General features: G+C 36.8%; 1 protein-coding gene and 1 non-coding gene across 2 annotated transcripts; both read right to left on the bottom strand.

Annotated features, from left to right (window-relative positions):
- Positions 1-1525: 1525 nt before the first annotated feature.
- LOC133534782 (probable citrate synthase 2, mitochondrial) lies at positions 1526-24692 on the bottom strand. The gene is made up of 9 exons (XM_061874062.1): positions 24534-24692; positions 15087-15248; positions 13782-14011; positions 10292-10448; positions 9776-9975; positions 7430-7562; positions 6396-6541; positions 3897-4059; positions 1526-2935 (listed from the first exon to the last, which is right to left on the bottom strand). Exons 1-9 carry the CDS (start codon positions 24576-24578, stop codon positions 2774-2776), a joined length of 1398 nt encoding a protein of 465 aa, XP_061730046.1. The 5' UTR covers positions 24579-24692; the 3' UTR covers positions 1526-2773.
- Positions 11308-11395, bottom strand: Trnay-gua (transfer RNA tyrosine (anticodon GUA)). Its single transcript is given in 2 exon segments — positions 11308-11344; positions 11359-11395. It is a non-coding gene; the product is annotated as a tRNA-Tyr (tRNA).
- Positions 24693-26253: the final 1561 nt, after the last annotated feature.

Raw genomic sequence — 26253 nt, 5'->3', positions numbered from 1 at the left:
TGGATAGAATAGACTTTTTAAGTGATGATTTTGAATGATAAATATTTTGAATCTGATTTGTAATGTTTTACAGTTAGTTTTTTCCTCGCAACAATTCGCTACGTTCGTGGGTCAATTTTGAAATCTTTCACTTACTCGGATATCAATATTAGCACAAGGGGTTAAACAACAACTATGCCGCCTTGGCGCCTTGTAAAACAAATACTTAACTATTTTATTTCTTCGATGTTAACTAAGCAGCAGCATACTCAAAAATACATCTTCGTTATTGGTACTAGATTGCGCTCTTTGCTGGTAATAATTCTCCATCCTCTGCGTCTGTTTAAAAAAATAGTTAATTTAGTGGGATGCTATTAATATCTTTTTTTATATGGTGGTTTTTACTACTAAAAGACTAGCTGCAGCTCGCTATCCCTTCCCGAGGATTCCGTACGTGTTCTGCACATGTATTTACTTTGCCTGTAACAGGCAAATCCTTACCAAAAAGGTAACTAGTACAATCAATTGGTATCGAGCGTATTATTATGATATGTGTAACGGTTTGCATTGCAAAGGGTTACCCTTTCAGTACGAGTAATGTATGCTTGTTTAAATCTATTTAACTGCATAAAGCACACTTAGCATCTAAAACAGAGCCATAAGTTTGGCTTGTTGGTGGCGACGGTGGCATGTTTAACTAGAGTAACATAATACACTGTAAGGCAATGAAAACTAATAATTAGGAAATTCCAAATTTTATATTAAAGAAAAAATGGAAAAATGTACGCTTCCGGCAGGACTTGAACCCGCAACCTCCGCAATCCGTGCGTTTGCTCTTAACCAATTGAGCTACGAGTTGTAAGGAAATTTCTTTACAAATTGACCCAATTTTATTGTTATTGAGTTTAAAAATGGTTTAGTTTTATAACAGAAAGGCAAAAGTAACAAGAGAAAGCAATCATCAAAAAGTTCCCTGATGGATTATCAGTTGGTATGGGTTAGCCTGTCGTTGGGTAATCCATTGCAAAGGCCAAGAGATGGGTGAGCGGGTCACTGGCACTTATAGCAGAACACATACAATCAGCGGTCATAAATATTGCTCAACGGTATTGAACTATTACTACGTAGAGGACCAGTATTTTGGGCCATGGGTTCGACAACTATGGAAGTGGAGTGTGAATCTCGCGTCCTAAACGCGGAAACCCATAGCTGTGGTTGATATACATCAAATTGTGGCAAAATATTTTCAATGGAATATATGGAATTAAAAATTCTGAATTAATTAAATTGAATATCCAAAGAGGAGAATGGGGGCCACGTTTGCATGAAAAGGCGGTTTTGGGGTAGTCGTCCATATTAGTCTTATCGTCATACTAATACGATCAGTGATACGGTCGCCACTGTTCGAAAACAGCCAATGGTCTCTTTCCAATGACGGATGGACAATACTTATCGCCTGTTACTATAACTGTAACCGTTGTCTGTTTCTAATATGATACATGATACACGAGTAAACGTATATGGGGCTAATAAATAATACAAGCAATTTCTACACCGTACCAATTTATTATTAGTATTGTCAAATTATTGGATCGCGTCTTGTATACAACTACAGCACACGCTGACAAACCAACGTTCCCATCTCCCACAAGACGGAGGGCCGCCAACACTAAATGAGATGGCTTTAATAAATAGCAATGAATTCACTATGTAAATGAAGATCTATATGAATATAACTCCAAAACCAACCAACCAGTTATATGAAGATAACTCCAAAACCACGGCGTAAGGTTGGTTGAAAATATCTGCTTTTCTAGCATGAATACATAATTATGATATAATTTTATATCGCGTTCGTGGGGTCATAGTACGTTCGGTATCAGCACTGAGCGTATTCCGACCTTCGAACGGCGCAATAATATTAAATCAAAAACATAGTGTACATTCAACAACCTGGTACATACTTTGGTAACTCAAAATTAAATTACAATAGCTACCTAAACTTACTTTGAAGATAGAAAATTTGAAGTGACAGATATTTCAATGTAATAAAGGAAAGTATAGCGAAGTATGACGTAAATCCCCGTTAAAATCGTACTCTAAGCGACTACGCTAGTGAGGAAGCTACAAACTTGAAAACTTTTTATGTTCTATGTACTTTAACAGCTATTGCGGTTACAATGCAGAAAAGAATACTGAGTCAACTACAAAATTGTTTACTCGTTTTGTTTTCAATAAATAGTGGATGATGTTGATGTGTATACGTTAACACTATAATATACATAATTTTCTATAGTGCGGTATGCACAGCATACCGCTCTATGAATTAATTATTGAATTCTACAACACTAGGTAGTTTCGTTCGTTACACAGCTAAGTGAAGTTTGCAGTCGAATCACACCACTAGTCAATCAGATACTTGTCATAATAGGTATATAACAAACATAATTTTAGCATAGTAAATAATATTAATAATTATAAATAATATTAATAATTTACAATACAATATATAAAGTTAAACAATAATATCATCACAGAAATAAGTACACGGGTAGCAATATTTGCTTACGTTAAACAACAATTATAATAATTATAAATTCAAACAGCAATCAAACAAATGCATCACTTACTCTTACTACTAGATGAAATAATAAATTAATACAATTCTAGGTGATTGGTTTCTGATCTGTGACGCTGAGCGCGTCGGTATTGACTATCGGGTCGGGTGTGAATCGAACTGTTTGTTCAATTCATTGGACCGAGTGGTCGTTGTGAATTGTTGGTGTTGTGGCGGTTACTTGCCGAGCTGCTTGATGAGCATGTCGGTGCTGAGAGACTTGGGCCGCTCGATGGGCAGGCCGAGCGCGCGCGACCACACCATCTGCGCGAGCACGCCGAGCGCGCGCGACACGCCGAACATCACCGTGTAGTAGCTCATCTCCTTCAGCCCGTAATACTGCAAAACATACGCTCTCGTTAACACTCGACCACCGTCATTTTGCAAATAATCTAATCGTTTGTCTGGACTTCTCATCGTGATAATATCTGTATCAATTTTGTTTGCGATATAGGGTTGACTTCATTTCGTAGACGCAAGCTTCATTGGAATACACGAAACCAATCGAATGATCTATCCACCGATTTTGTTTACTAGTATTTGTTTATTTTTAAACAACACTTGCGGCCTCCGCGCATATCGTGCCATCAGCATTGAAGATAACGACAGAAGTGTTCCAAACGTTTGAATCAGAGGCGTAGAAGCCGATTAGATTAGCCATGTCAATTAAGTTGACTCAATAAAATGTATACTCTCACGGGCGGTCTGACTTGATAACAACGCTAATCAGGGTCACGGTAGAAGGTTGTTTAAACAGCATATGATCACTTTAATGGGCGACAGATCAATTAACTCATTTCATATTTTGCAAATAGCATACAAAATCAATATTACTTTACATGCAGAGAAAGATTCAGTTATTTTTTTTTATTGAAAATAAATGTGGGAGCTACTGTCCTTGACAATAGACTTGAGTCCACTCAAGATAAGGAAATATTAATATGTACAATGTTAAAACCATGACACGTTTTGTGTAAACATTAATAAATTGTTATAATTTAAATAGTACTCCTTTTTCCGTTTGCGATAAATTAGGTGCCCTGCGAACAACACATTACATATTAACGACTAACTAACTTGGTAATCGTCATTTTATCTTTACTTATGATCTCAGGCGCGCAAGACTTGTGGGTTTTTTAGGTTGGAGTCTACCCTTGCCATAATATACTTAGTCTAAGTTTTTTTATTCAAAGGCAAATGAAACATGTAAAAATTAAATATGAAATCTACAATTTTGCTTTGAATAGCCGCCACAGGTAAACAGTCGCGTTACGCAAGTCATAAGCGGTCAGAAACGTACCTGTAGAAGGACGCCAGAGTGGGAGTCCACATTGGGCCACGGGTTCTTGACCTTGCCGAGCTCGGTGAGGATCGGGGGCACCACCTTGTACACGCCGGCGACGAGTTTGAACAGGGGGTCGTTGGGCAGGTGCTTCAGGGCGAACTCGCGTTGGCAAGTGTACCTGGAAACAATAATTATCTAGTTACTTAGTTAACCTTTATTTCTTCAATTTAAAACCTTTTGGAGGTGACTACAAAAGTGAAAACGTGACTTGTCACGTACTGAAGAGATGGATCTCTCTCAAAAGAACAAGAAACGATAATCTTCTCGGCGAAGTAATCCATAATTATTAATTAGATAAGAGTAAGTAACGTTTATGGGCGTGTCATTAATGAGATTACCGCGAAAATAGATCGTGCATTCACGAAGACGTGTGCCTTGGCTCGTAGCATCATGTTAATAAAGGTTAAATTTGACAAATGATGATTGATGACCCGAACTATACATATTATGTAAAAACTTATTGTATTTAAAAAAGCAGTCCTGTCGGCAATTCGGCATTTAAAGTAACGTACTTTTTTAACATAAGGGTATTTTTGGATTTTTTGGACTTGGACGATATTAAATTGACTATAACGTTGACGAATTTAACAAGGAAAATCTTTGACGTTGAGGCCTATTAGAGACTAAGTTGCTTTGAAATTTAGAACAAATAAAGACAATGGCATTATGATATTTACAATATAATGCCATTTCGTGATTCTACACTTCTTCATATTACTTATACAAAATTAAGCCATTATTTAAAACTGAAACTGCTATCATTTTACTATAGCTAAAATATTTTCAGTAGAAAGTACGCTCCTTGCTTAAAAGTATTTGATGCTGTTATGCCTCGCCCTGCTGAAATTAACGCTCTAAATCAGATAAGAGAAGTGCGCCTTAATCTAACATTTTACGCTGGGACTCTATGGGACAAGGTGGTTAATATTTTAATTAAATTTATTTATTAATAGTTTTGAAATTATTGTTTTGCTATCAACAGAATAATACGTTTCCAGAAACATCAGTTAAAAGTGTGCACAGCCAATATTAAGGCGGGATTCCATCAGCGTGCGTCACAAGCATATTCGATACAGAAATGCTAGTGGCGCACACTGGTGGCTTGCGCCTTGAAGCTTAACTGCGTATCAAATGTCGAAGTGCGTTTAAAGGACATCTAGACACTTATGCTCTTTACCCTTAGCCCCCTTAGCTAAGGTATATCAATCAGAACTGCTTTAACCCCTAGCTTCCGAAAATTTTATTTTTCTAAGACTATTGGATGGCAAATACATATATGTAGACCCATGGGAGTTGAAATATTAAGACGCGTTACAATACGTTTTGCTTTATTCATATTCATATTCCTTTATTGATAAAATTACAAATTTTACACGTCAAAAGGTAATACAATATATAATTAGGTCGATGTTAATTTAAGTACAATTAAGATAATAAATAATAATAATCAAATTCAATTACAGTAAAATAAAACAGTATAAAAATAATCAAAACAATTCAAATATCCAATAAATTAAATTAAATCATTATTATAATATTCTGACATGTCATAATTTTCAAATTAAATAATATAAAATATAACAATATAAAATAGTAATAATCACCACAATTCATACATCCAATAAATTAAATTAAAATTCAAATCATTATTATAATATTCTGACATGTCATAAAAGGCATTTGTAGTCAGCCATTTTTTTAATCGAGTGTAGAATATCAGATCATTTTCAATATTCTTTATGTTGTCGGGTAGGTTATTATAGTTACCTGGCCCCGCAACATATACCGTTTTGTTGGATTTCGCAAGTCGACAACATGTCGAGTCCAACATATTTTTGTGTTTTTGTGTAATACGTGAACTTTTAAATGTCTTTATTGGAAATAGGTGTATGTTACTTCTAATATATTTAATTATGTAAAATAGGTATTGTGATGTGAGTGTCATTATGTTTCTATTTACGAAGAGTTGCCTAGCGGGTGTTCCGTGTGGGGCATATGATATAATCCGTACTGCACGTTTCTGCAAAATGAATACACGCTGCCATTCCGCAGCCGTGCCCCAGAACTCTAGACCATAGCACATCAGTTGATCCGTATTTTATAAGCCGTAATTAGCAGACAATCGTTTTTACGTACAGTTGTAACAGGCGATGTTATTTTTATTTAAAAAATATTTTTTTTAAATATAAAAGACTTACATTCCAGCAATAATATATTACTTATGCTTTTTATTGGCGCAAAGTAGCTTTGTTGGGTCTATTTTGGTCTGGGTCTATTATAAAAGGATTTTTTGTCAGCATGGTGAGCTGCCCGAAGGAGCCTAGCGAGACGATGCAGCGGCGCTAAACGCATTCCATAAAGACAGTACATCTATGATGGAGAGATTCAAAGGGTGCACGATTTTTATCACCAAAAAGGCTTGATAAAAAAGGTATTATTCATATTTATAATTACCTGGGATCAGTCTTCCTAAGCACGGCGTGTCCGTAGCCAGGCACGACCTGGCCAGACTTGAGCGTCTTCCAGATGAACTCTTTGAGTCCCTCCTCCGTCCAGTTGTCGCCGACCTGTTTGCGAAGCTTCTCTAGCCAAACAAGTACCTGAACAAATAAAGTTTATGTATAAGAAACCGGCGAAACTTTGCCAAATGATATGGGTATTAATAGAAAAAAAAATAGGCATTTTATGGTATTAAATCAGTTTAGGATAAGATAAATCATGTAATGTTTACTTTACGTTATCCAATCTTGCAGTTCAAGGATGTAACTGGACAGAATTCCTGTATCTTTAGTGCGTAATACTTACATAAGCTACTTCAGTGAATCAATTTGTAAGCATGCATATTCTCCAAATTCAATACTTTAAATTTTGCTACAATATGGAAACTAAATATACAATACATTTATAAATAACAACTAGATGTATAAAATTGTCCTTGTAAAATATGCGTGTTTACAACAGACAACCGATATGAATGGATAAGACACCGAATAATGTAAAGTAACTGTTGACACAAGTTTCATTCAGTTTAACATTTGTCCAAGTATGTACCTACATGTACTAAAATATGTCTGTAACGAAGCTATTTCATGTATAATTTTCGCCGAGTTGCCATATCAGTTGATCCGTATTGTACATTATCTAATCAAAGATGAAACAAATGTATGTTTATCTACATGTAAAGCTCAAAGGTTACATTCTTCTACGAGGCTATCAAATTAAAAATAAATTTTATTATGCTTTATTTCAGTCGAGAGAAAAAATTTACTATTAAGTATTTTCGCTACGCGGATCATCATAATTTTAGGAATACCTGGATAAATATAAGATATATTTACCTAAACCCAGTTATTTCTTTATAGAATTTTAGCTAGGTCGGTATGTTTAAGACTGTTTATAAATTAACCGTTTTGAACCAAAAGGGTGCTTGTAATTGGTTAGACGGTTTTGTGGACAGGTTCGTTCTGATACATTTTAATCATTGTTACCTCTTGGTTGGCGAGACCGTGCAGGGGTCCAGCGAGGCCGTTGAGGCCGGCGGCGAAGGAGAGGTAGGGGTCGCTCAGCGCAGAGCCGACCAGATGGGTTGTGTGCGCGGAGACGTTGCCGCCCTCGTGGTCACTGCAGAACAACAGCTCATTATACATCATACTTCATGTTCAGAATTTGGGTACAAAAAACCATTGTCCATTGACCTACTTATCGTTTTTGTGGGGTTAGAGCGGGTTGCCGCACTTCGCATAAATACCACTGAGTAATTTTGCAACTACAGACGGTGCAATCACCCTAGTCCTAGATGTGTGGAATCAGAGTGAGAAATTTGAGCAATTTATGATAGCTAGGTTAAAAATTATGTTATACAAAACATTCGCAATTTTATGAAATGTGTACAGTGGAGTAAAAATTGTCGCTAAAGCTCAAGGTGGTTAACTCTAACAAAACTATTATGACTTCCAACATAATCAAACATTTACCCCCTTACTCATAAACGTGTACTAAAGTTCCGATGCCGCTGATCATCGTTTGTCCCTTTCCGACGTATTGGTATGATGGAAAGGGACAAACGATAATCAGCGGCATCGTAACTTTAGTACACGTTTATGAATAAGGGGGCTAGTATATTCTACTACGTTACATTTTCTAATCCAGCCCCTTTAAATTATCTAATTAATCGCAATCAGTCAATTTAGGAGTTAATCCTGTTATTAAAGGTATTTAGTGTTGTCTTAATGACATGTTAATTATGGACGTAGTTGTGGTTTTTCCAGGCGTCATTATTTTATTATAAAGTTCATTACGATACGGTTAACATGACAGAATTTTTAATCTATTGCAACTAAATCTTTTCAATTTCTTTTAAAAGTCAACTTTACAACTATTTACGTAATAACAATATACTTAAATTACTAGTTAAAAAACTAACTAAATGGGATTAAAATCATAAACTTAATCTAATTATTTATGGTGGCAATTACTTTCGGTCAATTTGATTACGTGAAGTCAAACGTCGTCATTACGTAAAATTAATCAATTTATTTATTTTAATTTATAAATATATGAGTTGCAATCGTGGCCTGCAAATGGTCTCGCCGGAAGATCAGCGGTGACATTTAGGTCAGCATTATGCTGAGGCGAGCCCATTTCGTGGTAAACAATTGGAATATGTTTTAGTCTTTTTTTTTGTAATATACCTATGTATACTTCTGTATGTAAATTAAGTTTTACCACGAAATAAATGATTTATGAAACGGAGGACGGACATCCAGGTCAAACCATTTAATTTGTAATATTTCGCATTGCATCTGCTTCCACAGAGGGTTAGGTACTGTACAGAAGATAATAAGTAGATAAGATAAAACAGCCAGCAAACAACACGGCACACAACAAACAACGGTGATGAAGTTAATGTCAGTTACATTGAAGGACAGAGCGCTCGTGACAAGGAGCCTTATAATTTCGCATTGCCAAGTAGACACGCAGCCGTCAGGCACGCTAAGACCAAACGCTTGCCAATTATTGACATTACCATTTTAAGTACGTCTTTTGTATGAATGGTTTACAGTGTTAACACCATTTCTGACAATTGTCTAAAATTTATTTTTTCCGTGATAATATTTTGTAACAATAGCTAAGCAAAATAAGGCATATCGTAATGTTCATTACTATAATACAAAGCGAGTTACGTAAGATTATTTGCGATATTTGTAGTATAGTGGGCACTTATCGGGAGAAGTTATTTCGTAGTCAATGTTTAGTTAAGAAAAACAATAACAACTATAGGATTATCACACCATGCTTTAAACACTGTGAGTGAATCACCGCCTATATATTCCTTACTAGTCACAACAGTGTAACATAAACAAGCAATACATTTTTATGGTTTACAGTCCTTTTATATCACGTGGACGTAAGTGACAATATAAAACCTAGCAGCTACGAGAAGCATTATTTTAATTGATAAGCATCGTAAGCCCGGTATCTAGTACAGCTTAGTCCACGTCTATGTTTAGTATGATCACACATAATATAAATTATAGGAATAAGTACCAAAATTTCACGGGAGAAACTTACGAAGCCTAGTACTAACATGTTTAGTATGATACTGTCATATCATACGTCTTTGTACTGGTATATCGTTGGCTAAAGTCGCAAAGCTCGTAACTCCATTAAAGGACATTAGGGTTTTGCTGTTTATTTCAAGAATACCTAGAGTTGCAAACCTCGTAACGTAACTCCTCCGGAGAATTTTGCGATATTAGCCGACGATGTATTTTGTGGCATAAGGCGGACCATCCTTTGTGTCGTGAATGGCGGCACGACTTAAGGTAACCAACCTGTGGATGGTGAGGTACAGGCGCATGAGCTCGGTGAACTGTGGGTCGTCGAAGCCGAGCATGGTGCAATAGTTGGCGGACCAGTCCTTGTTGTCGTCGATGGCGCCGATGCCCTTGCCGTCGCGGAAAGTGTTTCGGTATATGGTGGCGGCGATCACGGGCAGCTTGGCGATCAGGTTCATCGAGTCCTCGTACACGTACTAGGGGGAGAAATTATAGGCTGTATGGCTGTGTATTATGTATTAAACTACATAAATGTACATTTGTACAAGTCAAATATAATAAATTTTTTGTCGATAATTTCATTTTTGATACGAGATTTTATCGCCGAATGTACTTTTCTTTCAACACGCATCTACTACTCATCAAAACAATTATATCAAATCCAAACACAATTAGGTTGCGTCGTTTTATCATTATTAGAGTTCCTATGGCCTCCTTCTGTGTGCATCTACAGTCAGCGGATCCAGAAAGCCTTGTAAATAAATTAATACTACGAAATGTGTAAGTACTTACCTCCCAGTACTTGGACTTGTGTACACCCTCGGAGTAAGCTTTGGCAAAGGTGGACTCGCTGTTGAGCGCGGTGACTGCCGCGGAGAATTGCGACATGGGGTGCAGCTTGGCGGGCATGTTGTTCAGCATCGTCACCACGTGCGCGGGGAGCTCGGCCCTGACAGCAACAAGGAAAACTTATTGACGACTCATCATCACAGACCAGCTCAGCTACTAAACGGAGCACATACGACTATCGAGGTCACCAGACATAAGCGCTCCCGTACTAATTTAGTATGGGAACGAAACCGCTTATTTCAGTTGCGCCCACATTTACGACGAGTAACGTAAGCTTTAGGAGTTTACCTGGGCTGTTGTAGTATAAAATGATGAAAAATACAACTTAGTTGCTGCTTCTAAAATTGTAGCATATTACAAGTAAAATTGCACCCAAGTGTGGTGACCTGGTAGTGTTTGTAAATATTTCATAATGCGGTGTCTGTGTAGGCCTTCAAAGAATACATACATACGTTCGAAAAACATTACCCTTCTTTACTACCCGCACCACTTTAAGCCAAAGTTCGTGGGACTAAACCACTGTTTTGTACCGATGAATTTCTGCCCCTCTGGGTTGAAAACTCAAAAGACAGTTGCTTCCTAAAAAGTAGTGCCTCTGCGAACTTTTAGGATTAGGTTGCCGAGTAGATCCCTCCCCAAGTGAGGCGTGGCTAAAATGTCGGGACTATGCTACGTAGATGATGACTGCACGGGAGATCAGCCTTTGTCCAGAGACTAAGTTATTTTATGACATTAACTATACTTATTACTACAAAACTACTTAAAAGAGGAAATGGCGTAACAACCCAGATACCCCATTTCCTCTTTCAAGTAGTTTTTTTTGCGGGTTTTACTATTTTAGCACACTAGAATAGAAAAAAAATCAATTAAAAGAAAATGTCCGTTTTCCCGCAACTGGATAAAATAAAACAAAAATTAAACCCCATTTCTTTTTTAAATCGGATAAAAAAGCAATAAGCTTCCTTCGAACCGGATTTGAACCAGTGACCTATGGATAACAGTTGATAACTCTACAGTCCACCGCTCTACCAACTGAGCTATCGAAGATGTATGTGACAGTGCGAATTTATGGTATACTTGTTATCATTTATAATAATAAATTTAGAAAGATGTCGATGAAAGAAATACTGGTTATGCGATGTAAGATGTAATACCCTCCTCTACTCCCTCTTAATATTAATGTAATGGATATCTATCATACATAATTCATGTAAATCAGTCATTTTGACACAGGATACGTAGTTTATTAATAAAAATCAGAGTAAACGGAAATAAAACATGGACTCCGCATTTGAGAATATTACCGTTCAAATTCTCGGGACAATTAGCACACATACACAATTGGCTACTTGACAGTTTTTTGTAAATAATGTCAATCGATCTTGATTTTCCTGAGCATCAAATGTCTACATAGGACTAATGGCATTAAGCAACACTAAGGTCAGAAATGAGAGTTAAAGTCTGACGCTCGCACTCGACGATTGAAGCGCTATGATAATGTGACGTGACGTCACATATGAGTCTGTCCTAAATGTGTGGAAGATCAAGAAAATTGCCCTTTTAACCCTGAAATATTGCGTATTTTTCAATAAAATGTAAGGAATCGAATGGTACCATTTTCTTTTCTGTTTTTGAAAGACAAAAATAGTACATTATTGCAGAGGCCGGGAAATGGCAATTCGTGGATGAGTTTCGATTTTGTCGGAAGACGCGTAGCGGACGCGTAGAGGAGCTTCAACTAATTTGAAGGCGTACTGCGTTGAAATACGGCGAATAAATGCAGTCAGGTAATTCATTATTCTGTTACGAATGGGATTGTGCGAATTATTAGAACACAGGATGGTAAAACTAAATTTTAAATACATATATAGTTAATATAGTTTTATCCACCTTGAAAACATCAATAATATGGTATTTTTTTTTTCTTTTTAATGCATATAGGTACATATTTGATAGTAGGAATACATGAGGTAAATCGATCCTAAATACAGGTACTTGAGGAATGACGTCAATCGTTTTTTTAGTGCAAGTTCACGTAGCAAAGTTGCAGCTCGCAGCTATTTCCTTCCAGAATTTCCTGTACGTCAAGTAAAGTCATTTTAAGGTTATCGAGTGAGCGTCATGCGATAGCATCTCTGACACTGACTCGTTCACGTGCGATAGTATTTTGCACGCACGTGTTTTCGCTCCCAGAGGACACGTCCGGACCACGGAGACGGAGCACGGATTGTTATCGCATAATTTGATACTGACATTTTTATACTCACTTCGACGTAGTCAAAGTATTCAATCGGACTTTGGTTAATGCGTAGGTACGCAAAGCAAGTAATCACACTCAATAACAAAAATATTGATGAAACAAAGAATAGTCACTGGACGGATTAATATACAATAAAATTAGGGCTACAGCCTAATAAACAGTGATCGGGATTTTGGATGCCACACCGCGGTATATCAAATTGAAATAGTAATATGCATACATCTTTAATACCTATTAAACAAACATTTTACCACTTTGGAAGTGTCTCTCGCGCAAGTTTAGAAAAAAATGATATTTTTATTTTATTTTATTTTATTGGAGAAACAACAGAAGCAAGTACAATAATAGTATAAGTGATAAGTTATACATTGCAATAGACGTGCACCTACCTCCTAAAAACGCTCTCACTAAGAACTATATATAATATAGGTAAGGTAATGCTACAGTAAACTATGCTAAACTTAACGCGCTCTAGCGACTAGATGGCAATGATACAAATTGTACGAAGACACTAAGTTGTCTCACCTAGTATTTCAAGGATTTGTTTTTTGAAACTTACTCTACTTGTATTATGTATTAGAAACATCAATATTATTATTGAAGAAGAAAAGAAAATTGAGTCCAAAAAACACTAAATTTTGGGGGTTCCCCATACTTAGAATGGGGGGACACCCCCAAAATTTTGTGTTTTTTTTTCTATTTTTGTATGAAAATATTAATGCGGTTCATAGAATACATCTGCTTACCAAGTCTGAACAGTATAGTTCTTATAGTTTCGGAAAAAAGTGGCAGACGGACATAACGAATCTATAAGGGTTCCGTTTTTTGCCATTTGGCTACGGAACCCTAAAAAGTGCTATTTAAGTGATAGTAATATATTTATGAAATATACGACATTAAATTAGCAGTTATTGAGGTCATTTACCCCGAATGGCAACCTAAACCCCGATCACTGCTAATAAACGTCTTATAATCATGTCTCTTTTAGACACACATGGTAGAAAATTAATAGGAACAGATATCAAGAAGAGATTTTTAAATGTGTTTTAGACTCGGTTATAATACGAGTATTGCGCAGTCGAAAATTTAACCATCAAGTAAGTTAAATGAGAACACTATTTATGTACTCTTCGAATCCGACTGTATATGAATTTCATTTGATGTAAGGCTTACCTCTGTGCCCACTCCTTGGAGATGGCCTTGACTTGAGCGTCGGTGGGAACATCGCCGGTGACAAGCAACCAGAACAGACCCTCGGGTAGGGGCTCGGAGCCGCCTTTAGCCTTGGGCAAGGCCTTTTGGCACTCAGGGATGGACATGCCGCGGAAACGGATGCCCTCGTCGGCGTCCAGGACTGAGGTCTCCCACACTAGACCCTTGATGCCACGCATGCCTCCGTACATCTAACGAGAAAAATACGTTGTTTATAGTAATATATTCAAGTTAGGTGTATACGATATCAAAGATTTGGTTTAAGAAATTAAATATCATGCAATTTTACGAGACACGTGCGATTTTGCGAGACACGTGCGATACTGCTATCAGCATGCATCTTAAGTATTTAGTTTACGTTGCATCTTTATTATTGAGTTGTGCGTGCAATTTCAATTGAAATCATAAATGAGTGTAAACATGAACGAATTTATTATCATTTATAATGAAACTGGGCACGTAACTCACTCCACTAAACTCTTCAACAAAACGTTGTGTACATATTGCTATGCCTGCATATAGCACAATTAAAGTTCTAAAAATGTATATATTTTTTCCTTTATTTAATATTTTATTCACAAGAGAAATAAATCATAAAAAAGTGTTCCGCCGCATACTCGTAAATCTGTCGCAGTTTCTTTAAGTATGCGACGAAGCAAATGGAAGACAATATGTGAATTTAAATTATGTTTTATTCACCCGCGTGCTTTCTCTCAAGCTCGGTGTGGCGGATGTCAACACAGATGTCATTGGTGAATCATCGTAATGATGTGAGTATCAGCCTCGTCGCTGCTAATTGGTGTTAAACCACATTCCTCATGCCAAATATACATAAAGGATCCTGTAAGTCTTTAATTTAAAAAAATATGAACTTTGGACACGGAATATCTGTAAATATTTATACATATTTATATTTAGAAAATTTGTTTTTAATTCTCGATTTAGAATGTAGCTACGAATAAGGGCAAGATTTGAAGTACATATATTATGCAGATTGTATTTGAAATGCAAACCTTAGAACACCTCCGACCCATTTAACAAAAACTGCCAAATTGGGGCCACATCTCTTGCGACCCATAGTTTGGCAAATGCTGCCTAGAAACATGTTTCGTGTCAAAATCAACTTGAATGGTTACCGAACTTCTGCAGTAAAAAAAAATATTTTCTACTATGTCTCAGGATCTAGTGAGAAGCTTAGTGGATCGCCCGTACCACTTACTTAAGAACATCTTTCTTTATTAGTTTAAGAGTTCCAGTGAGACTTACCATATCGACGGTGACCTCGCCGACTTTAGTGCTGCCATGCTTCTTGCGGAAGTCGCGGATCTTCTCCTGTTCCTTGGGGATCTTTTCTTGGAGTACGCTCTTCAGGTTGGTGTTCTCGGCGCTCAGGCCCCGAAGCAGAATAGATGCCGTCGGGCATGCTTTCTGTACGACAGAATAAATATAAATATAAGTACGACGTTTTAAGCGTACCGACACGCTCTTTTATAAAGTTATCTATCATTATCAAGACTTCTTGAGATCAAGCCATTCTTCCAGTAACGTTTTTGGGTGGATTACGTTCTACTAATATGCTAAGTAGATAACCCCATTATGAAAAGAATTTTTGATTATTTTAACTACCATAAAACCAGGGTTTTAAAAGTGATCCAGGCGACCGTAACCATGGCAATAAGTGAAACGAAAATGTTGATCCACCCTTTTAATAAGTTTCGGTTAGGGTATTTATTCTTTTATAATCATTATTAACCTTCAAAAGGGAGCGCTTTTATAGTCTATGGCGGTCGATGGATCAATCGTGGTATAAAAAGATCGAGAGTATCGAAGCCTACAGCTATTTAACTCGAAGTCAGGCAAACATGAAAACCAAATGCGGTGATATAACACCACAATCCACACACCGGTTGATACCACAAACAATACTCGAGCTGTAACCTTTGGACCGACAGTAATTAAATCAAACCGTGATATTGAACCATTCAAGGTGATCACCTGCCAGAGCGTCGCGATTGAATCAATGAAGTAACTCGACTGATTCGTTAGCGTAACTCGATCAGAGCAATTGTGGGCCAGCGGCTCAATCGGTGGCGCCAGGCAAGGGCCGCGCAACCCGCTAATCGAATTGAACCCTACTAATAGATCACTTACAGGTTACGGGGCATTCGTATTGTAATTTATGTAGTCCTTTCTCGAAACAATTTAGTAACTTGGTACAGTTAAAGAGCTGTTCGTTTTGCTTTCGTATGATAAAAAAGAATATAAGTATGTCAAATCCGTTGGAATATTCGTGGCGATGTCTTTTAATACTTTATGTACTTGGTAATACTTAAATTATAGATAGAGGTAATAAAGAAACTGTAGGTTGGTACTCGTTTTTTTTTCATGTAGCCTTGGTCTTTTAGAGGAAGTATAACAAGCTATGTACAAAAACATCTCAATTCATTTATTTATTAGTTCTCCGTACAAAACTGCGTTAACGGAGCACTTTTTTTATACAAAGTCATGCTGCGGAAGTAAAGTCCCTACAAGCGCTCAACATCAATGTGGAATTCCTTGAAATCGAAGAAACAGTACTGGTAAACCATGTAAAACGCACATTAACACGGCAATTTACATACAATTATAATAAACAGTAGAAATAAATAGTACAGGTAAATTCATTATTTACGTAAGAGCCGTGAACTATTTAACGTATAAGTAGGGTCTTAAAAACTTCGATTACCCTTATTACCATTTTAAATAGGTGCACATACACATATTTAGTCAATACCTATAAGGACCGTGCGCGTTGAAGGGTCTGCCATCTTGTGGTCTGAATCGGAACCATAAACAGGCACATTTACATGTCAAGTGTTTTCTTGTGCATAGTAGGTTCTGCCATCTTGTGGGCTCCATCGGAACAAAAAACATCACATTTACGCCTCGCGCCAAAAATCTGACGGCTCCTGTGCTGCCTCCTATAGTTCATGCACGCTCCCAATCCGTAGCCGCAATATTTAATTCAGCCGACGGCTAGTCGATCGATGCACCCGACGGCGCTATTCTAATTCGATCGTCTTATGTAACCTAATATCACACACGGACACGGAGGCCGCGAAAAATGTATCGCTAGCGTTTTGATGCAACTCTGTACATCTGATATTTATCATTTGTCGCCATGCCTGTCACGTTCTATCAAGTATGTTAGTGCGAAAGTGACAGTGACAGGCATAATGACAGGTGATAAAAATGCGACCATGATAACGCTGCAGTCGAGGTCTCTATTAAACCAACTTCCAAAACAGGAAGTGTTTTCTATCCTGAATTTATAATTTTTCAAGCTTAACCCTTCTAAGGATTTCTTCCCACAGAAGTCACAGAACTGAGATCAAGCAGGTAACTATGGAAGCACGTAACTAGGACTTTACAGTGCTTTTGGTTTTTCAAACTATAACAGCGTCTTGTAAACTGGTCTTCCATTTCTTGTTTCGATATATGTAGTGATTCTTTTTAGGGCTCCGTACCCAAAAGGTAAAAACGGGACCCTATTACTACACTGTCCGTCTGTATGTCTGTCACCAGGCTGTACCTATCTCATGAACCATGATAGCTAGACAGTTGACATTTTCACATATGACATATTTCTGTTGCCTCGGTGGGAGAGTCCGACTCGCATTTGTCCGGTTTTTTTTACTGACATTATTAGATTAGAAACAACCAATCACCGATCAATCAAATCGGGTACTACCGAGGGAGAGCCGCGACGAAGACCAAGTACCATTTTTATCGTATAAGCCTACAAAGTGGCTTTCATTGACTTTAATCAAATGTAATTCGCACTTCATCCGCATTCATCCGATGTTGTTAGTGACGTCATGTCATGACCTCGCCAAAAGTTCCGACGCTTGAAGCCAGTTACCTACCTACTTGTACTTAATCCAGAAGACATTTCTTCTCGAGCCTAGTATAACTTGGTGATTTCCGTTGCCACGATTACAATCAAATCAAAGATCACATCTGGTCTGGAGAGCGTTTTAACTTCAGCGTGTGCGTTTCGATTCGGCATCTTAATCAGTTTTCCCTTTAACGCGTCAATTAACAACGTTTCATCAGTGCTTATAGGCCAGTAAGGTAAAGTAGCGGCAGGAAGAAGTGTTTGATTTGCACAACCGGCAATATTCACATGCCTTATATTTTTTATTTATTAATAAAACTTAAATCTATCATTACAGGTTTAGCCTAATGCGATAGATAAGCGACAAACCAATAATCAGGGTTATTGACTATATAATTATAAACTTAACCTAATGTTATCATTGCAGCCTTTGTGAGATCATTCAGAGAGCACGTAAATATGTCCAACTTCAACGCAAGTTTATTGATAGTGCGAATGGCCCTCGTTAGCGAGGCTTCCCTCAGCAGTTTTGTGCGAGCAAGGGGTACTTGTAAGACTAGTGTTCTGAACCTGGGAACGTGACCATTGTCGCAGTGTACTCGATACCTGCGGCCGTGCCGTACTATCTACAGTACGGTATGGACATTATCAAGTTAAGAGGTTCAATCACCTACGTGAGCGACCCAGTAAACTTATCTGTTCTGTTACGCGATTAAGTCTTTGACAGTCTAGTCTAGACTTTGTAAGAACTCATGTCTCCGAGTCTAAATTAAAGACTAGGGGGCCTAGCCAAGATGACAATCGTAGATAGAAAACGTCAATCATGACTTATCTTAGCATCAGTCATGCCGATACATTTTTACTTTTCGTTTAGCATTAGTCAATATAAAATTGTCATTTTGGCTAGGCCCCCGGGAGCCCACTTCGATAGTAGAAAACTAACGTACTTCTAACGTCACAGGACGTGGTGATCGTGGTAGATATCTATTACTTGCAGTATCGCGTGAATTTTCTCTTTAGTCAAACATTATTCAGTCACACACCTTGATCATTCATAATTTTGATAAAGTCTACAGGAGTCTTTCGAGTCACGGATAAAGTGAAGCTTGAATCAAAAAGAAACCGCTATCAATTAGAGGAGTGTATAAGTGCTTGCATATTGATATGCCACCAAAAACTTAGGTCATATTGTCATAGACAATGCCTTGAAATTTAATGTAAAAATATTAAGTAAAGCACTTTTAGTTAATGACTTCAATGTATGGAAGAGTCAGACCAAGAAAATGCCATGCCATTTGCAGTGAGAATGTCTGGCAATGTCATCAATTCATGATTAATGTCAGAGTTCTACGAAAATATCACGTTTGCAACATTGACACTCCCTCACTTTGTTTCAAATCGAAAGTTAGCATAGACGAACTCTAATTCATTGACAACGCAAAGGGAAAGAATGCTTTTAATAAGATTTGAAAGTTTAGTAAAATTACTTATGGAAACAAATAGAGATGATAACTGATATTACTTAAATGCTCTAATATTGTAAACCATGTTGACCACAAGCTTACATCACTAAAGCAATTACCTATATCAGAATACATATGCCTATATTATACTATAAAATAATATAGGTATGTATAGGTATAGGTTGATAAAATAAATACCTATGTAGGGTAGGTTTAGAAGCATGTTTTGAGAAACTTTGTTTTGGTTAAAAATAAATGTCACTGGACTACTAAACAGGCATTGGCAACTACTAATAACCGGCCAAGAGCATGTCGGGCCACGCTCAGTGTAGGGTTCCGTAGTTACTCTTCCGTCACAATAAGCTAAACTGAAGCTTAAAGTATAGTAAATTGTTAACCAAGGGATGAAACGGTACCTTTCACCCGAGTTAAACAAATAGGCAAATTTGCATAATCAGTACCTAATTAAAGTCTTTTTACTATGAAGGGAAAACTTTTTGCGATAACTCAAAAACAGCTAAACTGATCATGTCTGCTATAGTTTTCATTTAATGTCTTTCTTAAGTTCTACTTCCACGATTTTTTTCATATTTTTTGGACCTATAGTTCAAAAGTTAGAGGGGGGGGGGGCAACTTTTTTTTTTTTCTTTCGGAGCAATTATCTCCGAATATATTCACTTTATCAAAAAATGTTTCTTGAAAACCCCTATTAGTTTTGAAAGACCTTTCCAACGATACCTCACACTCTAGGGTTGAAGCGAAAAAAAAATTTCACCCCCACTTTACTTGTAGGGGAGGTACCCTAAAAAAAAAAATTTTTTTAGATTTTATTGTACGACTTTGTCGGCTTTATTGATTTATATATCCATGCCAAATTTCAGCTTTCTAGCACTAACGACCACGGAGCAAAGCCTCGGACAGACAGACAGACAGACAGACGGACAGACGGACATGGCGAAACTATAAGGGTTCCGTTTTATGCCATTTGGCTACGGAACCCTAAAAACGAACACGAATGACGCGTAAGAAGCCATAACCGCCTGGGCCTTGACATTGAGAGCGTCATATCTTACGACTAGTCAGAGGATGGCGCTCGGCGATCATGACCGTTTGTTGTGCTCGACACTTGATTTATGTAAACCTTAAGGCGGGATTCCACCAGTGTGCCGCATAAGCATATTCAGTACAGAAATGCTTGTGCCGCACATTGGTGGAATCCCGCCTTGAGATCATCACTATACCTGCTTGCATTTTCTGTGCACCTTGGCCACAAAAGTACCTTTTTTTGTTATTTTCCGTATTTTGAACTAGTACTATAACGGGCAGCTTACGGTTATTTATGATTTAGGTACGTGTAGGATGGTCTCCTCAGGGTAGTGATATTTATGTAAAAACAAGTGTCAAGCTCACTAGTATAACCACATTTACGAGGGTTTTACGGTTTATAGTATAAATGTGGTTATACTAGTGAGTGAGCTTGACACTTGTTTTTACATAAATATCACTATCCTGAGGAGACCATCCTACACGTACCTAAATCATAAATAACCGTAAGCTGCCCGAACCATGCTCAGAGGGCCTACCGCGAACACCGAAGTTCGCTAATTGCGGGCATCTTACGTCTTAATTAGATTAAAAGGGAGTCGGTAATCAGAGTGACGGAGAAACATGCCCGTAATTTGCGAACTTCGGTCTTCGCGGAGGTTCGCCCCAAGGTTCGTAGGCGAGCATTGGGATTTCCCTGCAGTTATAGCCGTAATAGTTAATAAACTAATAAATATGAGTAAGGGACCAGTCCCTTACTCATATCACAAGTGACGGGGCATTTATGGAACGTACATAGCTTCCACCGACTGAAAACTTAAGGTATTAATTTTAAACAGTTGAGGAAAATGTTAACTGGGTCGGCTCGCAGCTTGCCTACAGAAATGTTTAAGGCCCCGATACTGATAGCAATATAGGTAACTAATCATAAAGGCAGAGTTTATGCCACTTCTTTGTACAAGTTTACGAACGACTATGAAAGACTTGAATTTCTTGTGATTTTAATACTATTTTCTTAACTCAGTGTCTGAAGGCAACAGAGTCGTATCTTGCCTAATTTACGCGTTTAAAATTCTTGGCGCATTGCCAAAATTATGGAAAAAACAGCACAAGTGCGTACCTTTGGTAACTGGCTCTGCTCTAAACCCACGTACTTAATACCAATGGAGAGTTCCATTATTGAATAACGAAGCTACGTAACCATTTGCGTTTACATATTTGTTTATATTTAGCATAGAGATTGTGTGTATAGGTATACAGTAAGAATATTCGTAAACTTAAAGAAGAGATCTCTACCTAATTGCAACCATCTGAAGGCATAGATTTCATTTGAACGCATTCACTATAGGTATAGGTTTTTCACGCTGTCATGGGGTTCAAAGTGCACGGTTAGTGTTCATGTTGGTAACTGGTCAACATTTGGGCGCGTGCCGAGCGCCGCACTCGGATGAGCGTTTATCTTTAGAGCAGGGGGCGAAACAGAGGACACGCATTGCAAATGAATGTCATCGTATCCCAGTCGAGATAGCGAAATCGGAGACTTCTCGAATACATAAGCACTATCGTGATAGATGCTGCGATAATCCCCTGTTATATCACGTGGTGTCGCAGCGATGGCACGTGACGACACCGCTGTTGGCGCTGTTGCCATCTCAATAACTTTTGAAAGGCAAGTTGTCTCGCTACAGACCGACTACGCTACAAATCTTCCGACTGGTATCGTACAGCCTTATAAAACAATGATTGTTTATGATACCTATTTCAATTCTAAAGTTATTTTTCAGTTCTCCTGCACTAAAACGGTTAAATAAACCTATTTTTAGGTCGGTTCAGTGTTCTAATTTTTAATATAGCTATGTCTAAGCTAAATGTAACCGCCTATCAAGTGGGAATAATCGTGATGGCACTCGATGGATGACGTGCCAGTTATCTAGTAAGCGCCACCGTGCGTGACACTGACACAGATCGCTACGCAAGGGCGCCGGTTTTGAACAACTTGATGTAAACATTATGCTAGTTGGCAGCTGGTTGAATATATTCTAAGTTTCCTAAACACGGCGTTTTAAACTAAATTACACGTTCAAATATCGACCTCGCGCCTTTAAGGAAAATTGTTTAATTAATACCGTTTACTAGGAGGTATAGGTAATACCTACGTACCTATAGGTAACACAACATAAAAGATTATGAAGAATGATATGTGTCACCCCTTCAAGCAAAAACTAACTAGTAAGCCATAAAACATATATATTAAACTCTGCTCTGATTTTATGAGTAATAATTCTTAAGAAAATACAGTGCCCACAAGTACCTATTAAGCATTATAAAAATGCAAGTTACTAATATTGTCTTTTAATTCACGTTTTTCTTACTATTGTCTTAAAATGCAAATGAAATGTGAAGTTAGCAAAGTAATCTTTTAGATTACTTCCTTAAAGCAGTACTAACTTAGCTATGTATGTATGTACTTATCTAAATCTTTTACTGATTAAATTCAATTTTATCATTATTACATGCAGGAATTTTGTTGTAATGCATAATAATTAATTATGTATCAGCATAGTCTGACTTTATAACTTTTTTAATACAACTTTTTAACAGTTTCTCCTGATTGAGTAAATGAGAATAATTCTTTAAGTACTTATTAATAAGGACTACCTAATTCAAGAAATGGAAAAATACCAGTAATCTTATCAATCTTATCACATGCAACTATGGTGATATTTCAAATTTGTTTGTTTGAAAATGTTAAGCAAGGTTTGAGTTGGTCAATTCTGCTTATTGCGAAATACATAATCCTTTACTTCTACCCTTAAATATTAACTTTGACTAATATTTTATAAATTAATTAAATGCTGAAAATATATAAATTGTAAACAATCAATTAATTGTACTTATAAGAACACTTCAGCCATTTTATTGTATTGTGCCTTTCATGCCCAATGCTTTATTTTTTACTGATCTTTATGCTTAGGGAAGACATTAGACGCTCGAAAGAGTGAAGAGTATCACTGAGCCGTGACCCTTTTGTCCTGCTGCAACGCACAGAGTATGTAGGTAGGTACTTTTATTTTATTTTATTGTTTATTAATTATGCCTATTTTGTTGTCTCAATTTTCTTTTGTGCTATTTTTATTTTGTTCCTGTAATAATTTGTGTTCTTTATGATGATTTAAACTTTATATTGTGTGTTTTTGCAGCTGCCAAATAAATGATTTATCTATCTATCTATCTATTAGTAATTTTCAGGTCAGGTAGGTATTTTTTTAAAATCTGGTAACCCTATTTATAATTGGATTCATTGCTTTTTTATTTAGTATGAATGAGACAGTTGAAGTACAGTCCGCAAAGCACACATCCCATACATACAAATTTGTATGCAGGGGTGCTAAGCCAATAGTTTACAAACCATAAATAAAATTGAAAAATGTTTAAATGATATAGTTTCCTTATTGGCACCTAAATACAATTAATCTCTTTTTATTAGAATGATTTTATATTCTGTTTAATCTGTCCAACCAACCAAGCCAATTACACCAACCAACCAACAACAAGTTACCCGCTAAGTTAACAACCCGGTTAAGTTAGCAACCAAGTCGATTACATTTTCTTCAACTTCTTCAATTCAATTTACCCATCAGGAGGAAAAGTAAAGGTGAAAATGAAGTTGTAACATAAATGCATGTAGATCGATTGTGTTTCATGATCGCGTCAAAAATGCTGAGCCGATTTTGAAGAATGATGCATCAACAGATGTTTAGTGACCATTCAATTCCTAGAAGAGTTAAAGTAGGCAAACTTTAAATTTTTCTGAAGTTCCTGTATTTATTAATAGCTTCATAGGGCCATACACTTTGGTTTGAAACATACCGTATACGCTGTAGTTACGAAAACTTCACAAACATAAAAACCAGAGATATATTACATACATTTTATAAAATATAAAACACTAAAATAACTAATACAAACCTAAACCAGTCAGCCGTTATAAGTAATACTTGTATCCAAAACGTGTAGTTTTTGATACAAACTGAACGACACTCGAGATAGGACACGCCACCAAATGCCTCACCGGCAGTTGAGTGCAGCTCGCTAAAATGGGCCCGCGGCGCGGAATAGTGTCGAGTCTTATTCTTATTGAAGGTACACTAATTTGTTTAGCATACCTGAGAAGATTCATATAGAAAGAATCCTATTATTACATAACTTCAAACTCAAAATGTGGCCAAGTAGGTTATATAAAGTATTGAGATAACACCAAAAACAGTAGCGAAAAACATGGTATTTGCGTTGTTAAGAGAAACGTAAATACGATATATAGTTATTTACCTGCACTTCTACTAATTTCGTAGATGTAATTCTGAACAGAGCCATTTTTGATCCCGCCGAGCGCCAAGTCTCACGTACCAACCACGCACAACTACTAGAAAAGTTGCAGAGCGCGCGGAACGAACGAGTAATCGATCGCGTTCGAATGAATGGCCAAAGACAAATAGTATCACACGACCGGATCTGTCACATGTGTCAATTTTTTACATCAGTTTTATATTCTGTTTGAATAATTGCTATCATAATAGATTATCGTTTTATTTTAGGTTTATTCTAAAATATTTACATAGTTGGTAGCAATTTCATTTTCTATATTGAGTGCTAAATATTTTCATTATTTTCAATCATATGTTCAACAGGTCCATACGTCTAGAATAGACTTTATTTATCCGTTCCTAATTAAACTTACTTATTAACCTTGTTAGTACTTTGTGAACACTTAATCAAAATAGGCATATATTCGCATTAATTATCTAAAAAAATCATGTTATATATTTATTTTATGACTATATAAATTATTAATTAGAATTCATTCTTAGTACATCATTAGTACATTTAGAGTTGTAATTTGATCTGTGGATCATAGTGCAATTCGGACATGACTTAACTGTCACTGTCATTTGTTGAGTGCTGCCAGCACTAACAACTTTTCCATTTTTTCATCATATTTATTTTACGGAATAATGGTTTGTACTATAGACGAACGCGCGTATCCGCAAGAACGTTCACTACGAAACAGGTCAAAATCTGCACGCCGCGCACCTGCGAATCTCAAAAAATTCAGCTGGCCGAATATTCAGCCAACGGTCTGGCCTAATATCCAGTCCCGATATCCAAATAAGTATCCGTTGCATCTTTAATTAGAATACTTATTACTATAAATAGGTTATTTAAATTAGCTAGATATTTAGGTATGCATGCCGGTTATGGCCTTAAAGAGAGTATGTGTTGCAGATACCAGCGGTTTAAGCGGGTTATTAGAATAACAATCTATTATACGTTGTATTGTAAATATATCAATTACACGTATGTAGTTCAAAAATGTGTTTGAAAACTTAGCATTCGGAGTGTTTACAATATATTATTAAATATTATATATCTTCTTAACTCTGACCAGGCTAAGAACGCATTCAAGCAAACTTAGCACTTGATATGAAAACTTAGCGTGTTCCAGCTCTACGTGTGATGTTACTGTCAAAAATAGTTACTTATTTTATTTACAATGAGGTACTGTTGATGTTTACTTACTTAGTATAGTATATCAAGCTTTACTTTTTCCTTTGCGCATACATATTTTCAAATTTGCCGCTCTTTCTATTGGCAGAAATGGCTTGACAGACTATACAGAGTGACTTCTGGGTTGTGATCGAGTACCACTTTTTCTGACTCTAAATGATCCACATTATCATATGGTAGTATTTTCTTTAAAGATAATTAGTTTAATTTTTCTTATTTTTCAAGTAAAAATAATCTTATACAAGGTAATTAAGGTTATGGTCAGTATGGCTTTTGACATACGCTGTACAGAAAGCGACAAGACGTCACATTAAGTAGGAATTATTGGTGAAAATAAATAATTAGCAACATCATTAGGCTCATCATTGAATTCTGTATGATGTCTTGTTCTCTTGCTCCACGACACCGAAATCATTATTGTATATTATTTTTAAATTTCGAGGGTTTTGTGAAAAAAAACTGGCAACCCACGTAAAATGTCAAC

This window comes from Cydia pomonella, chromosome 1 (assembly GCF_033807575.1).
Source record: "Cydia pomonella isolate Wapato2018A chromosome 1, ilCydPomo1, whole genome shotgun sequence".
Lineage (NCBI taxonomy): Eukaryota > Metazoa > Arthropoda > Insecta > Lepidoptera > Tortricidae > Cydia > Cydia pomonella.
This window is presented reverse-complemented; position numbering and strand designations above follow the sequence as displayed.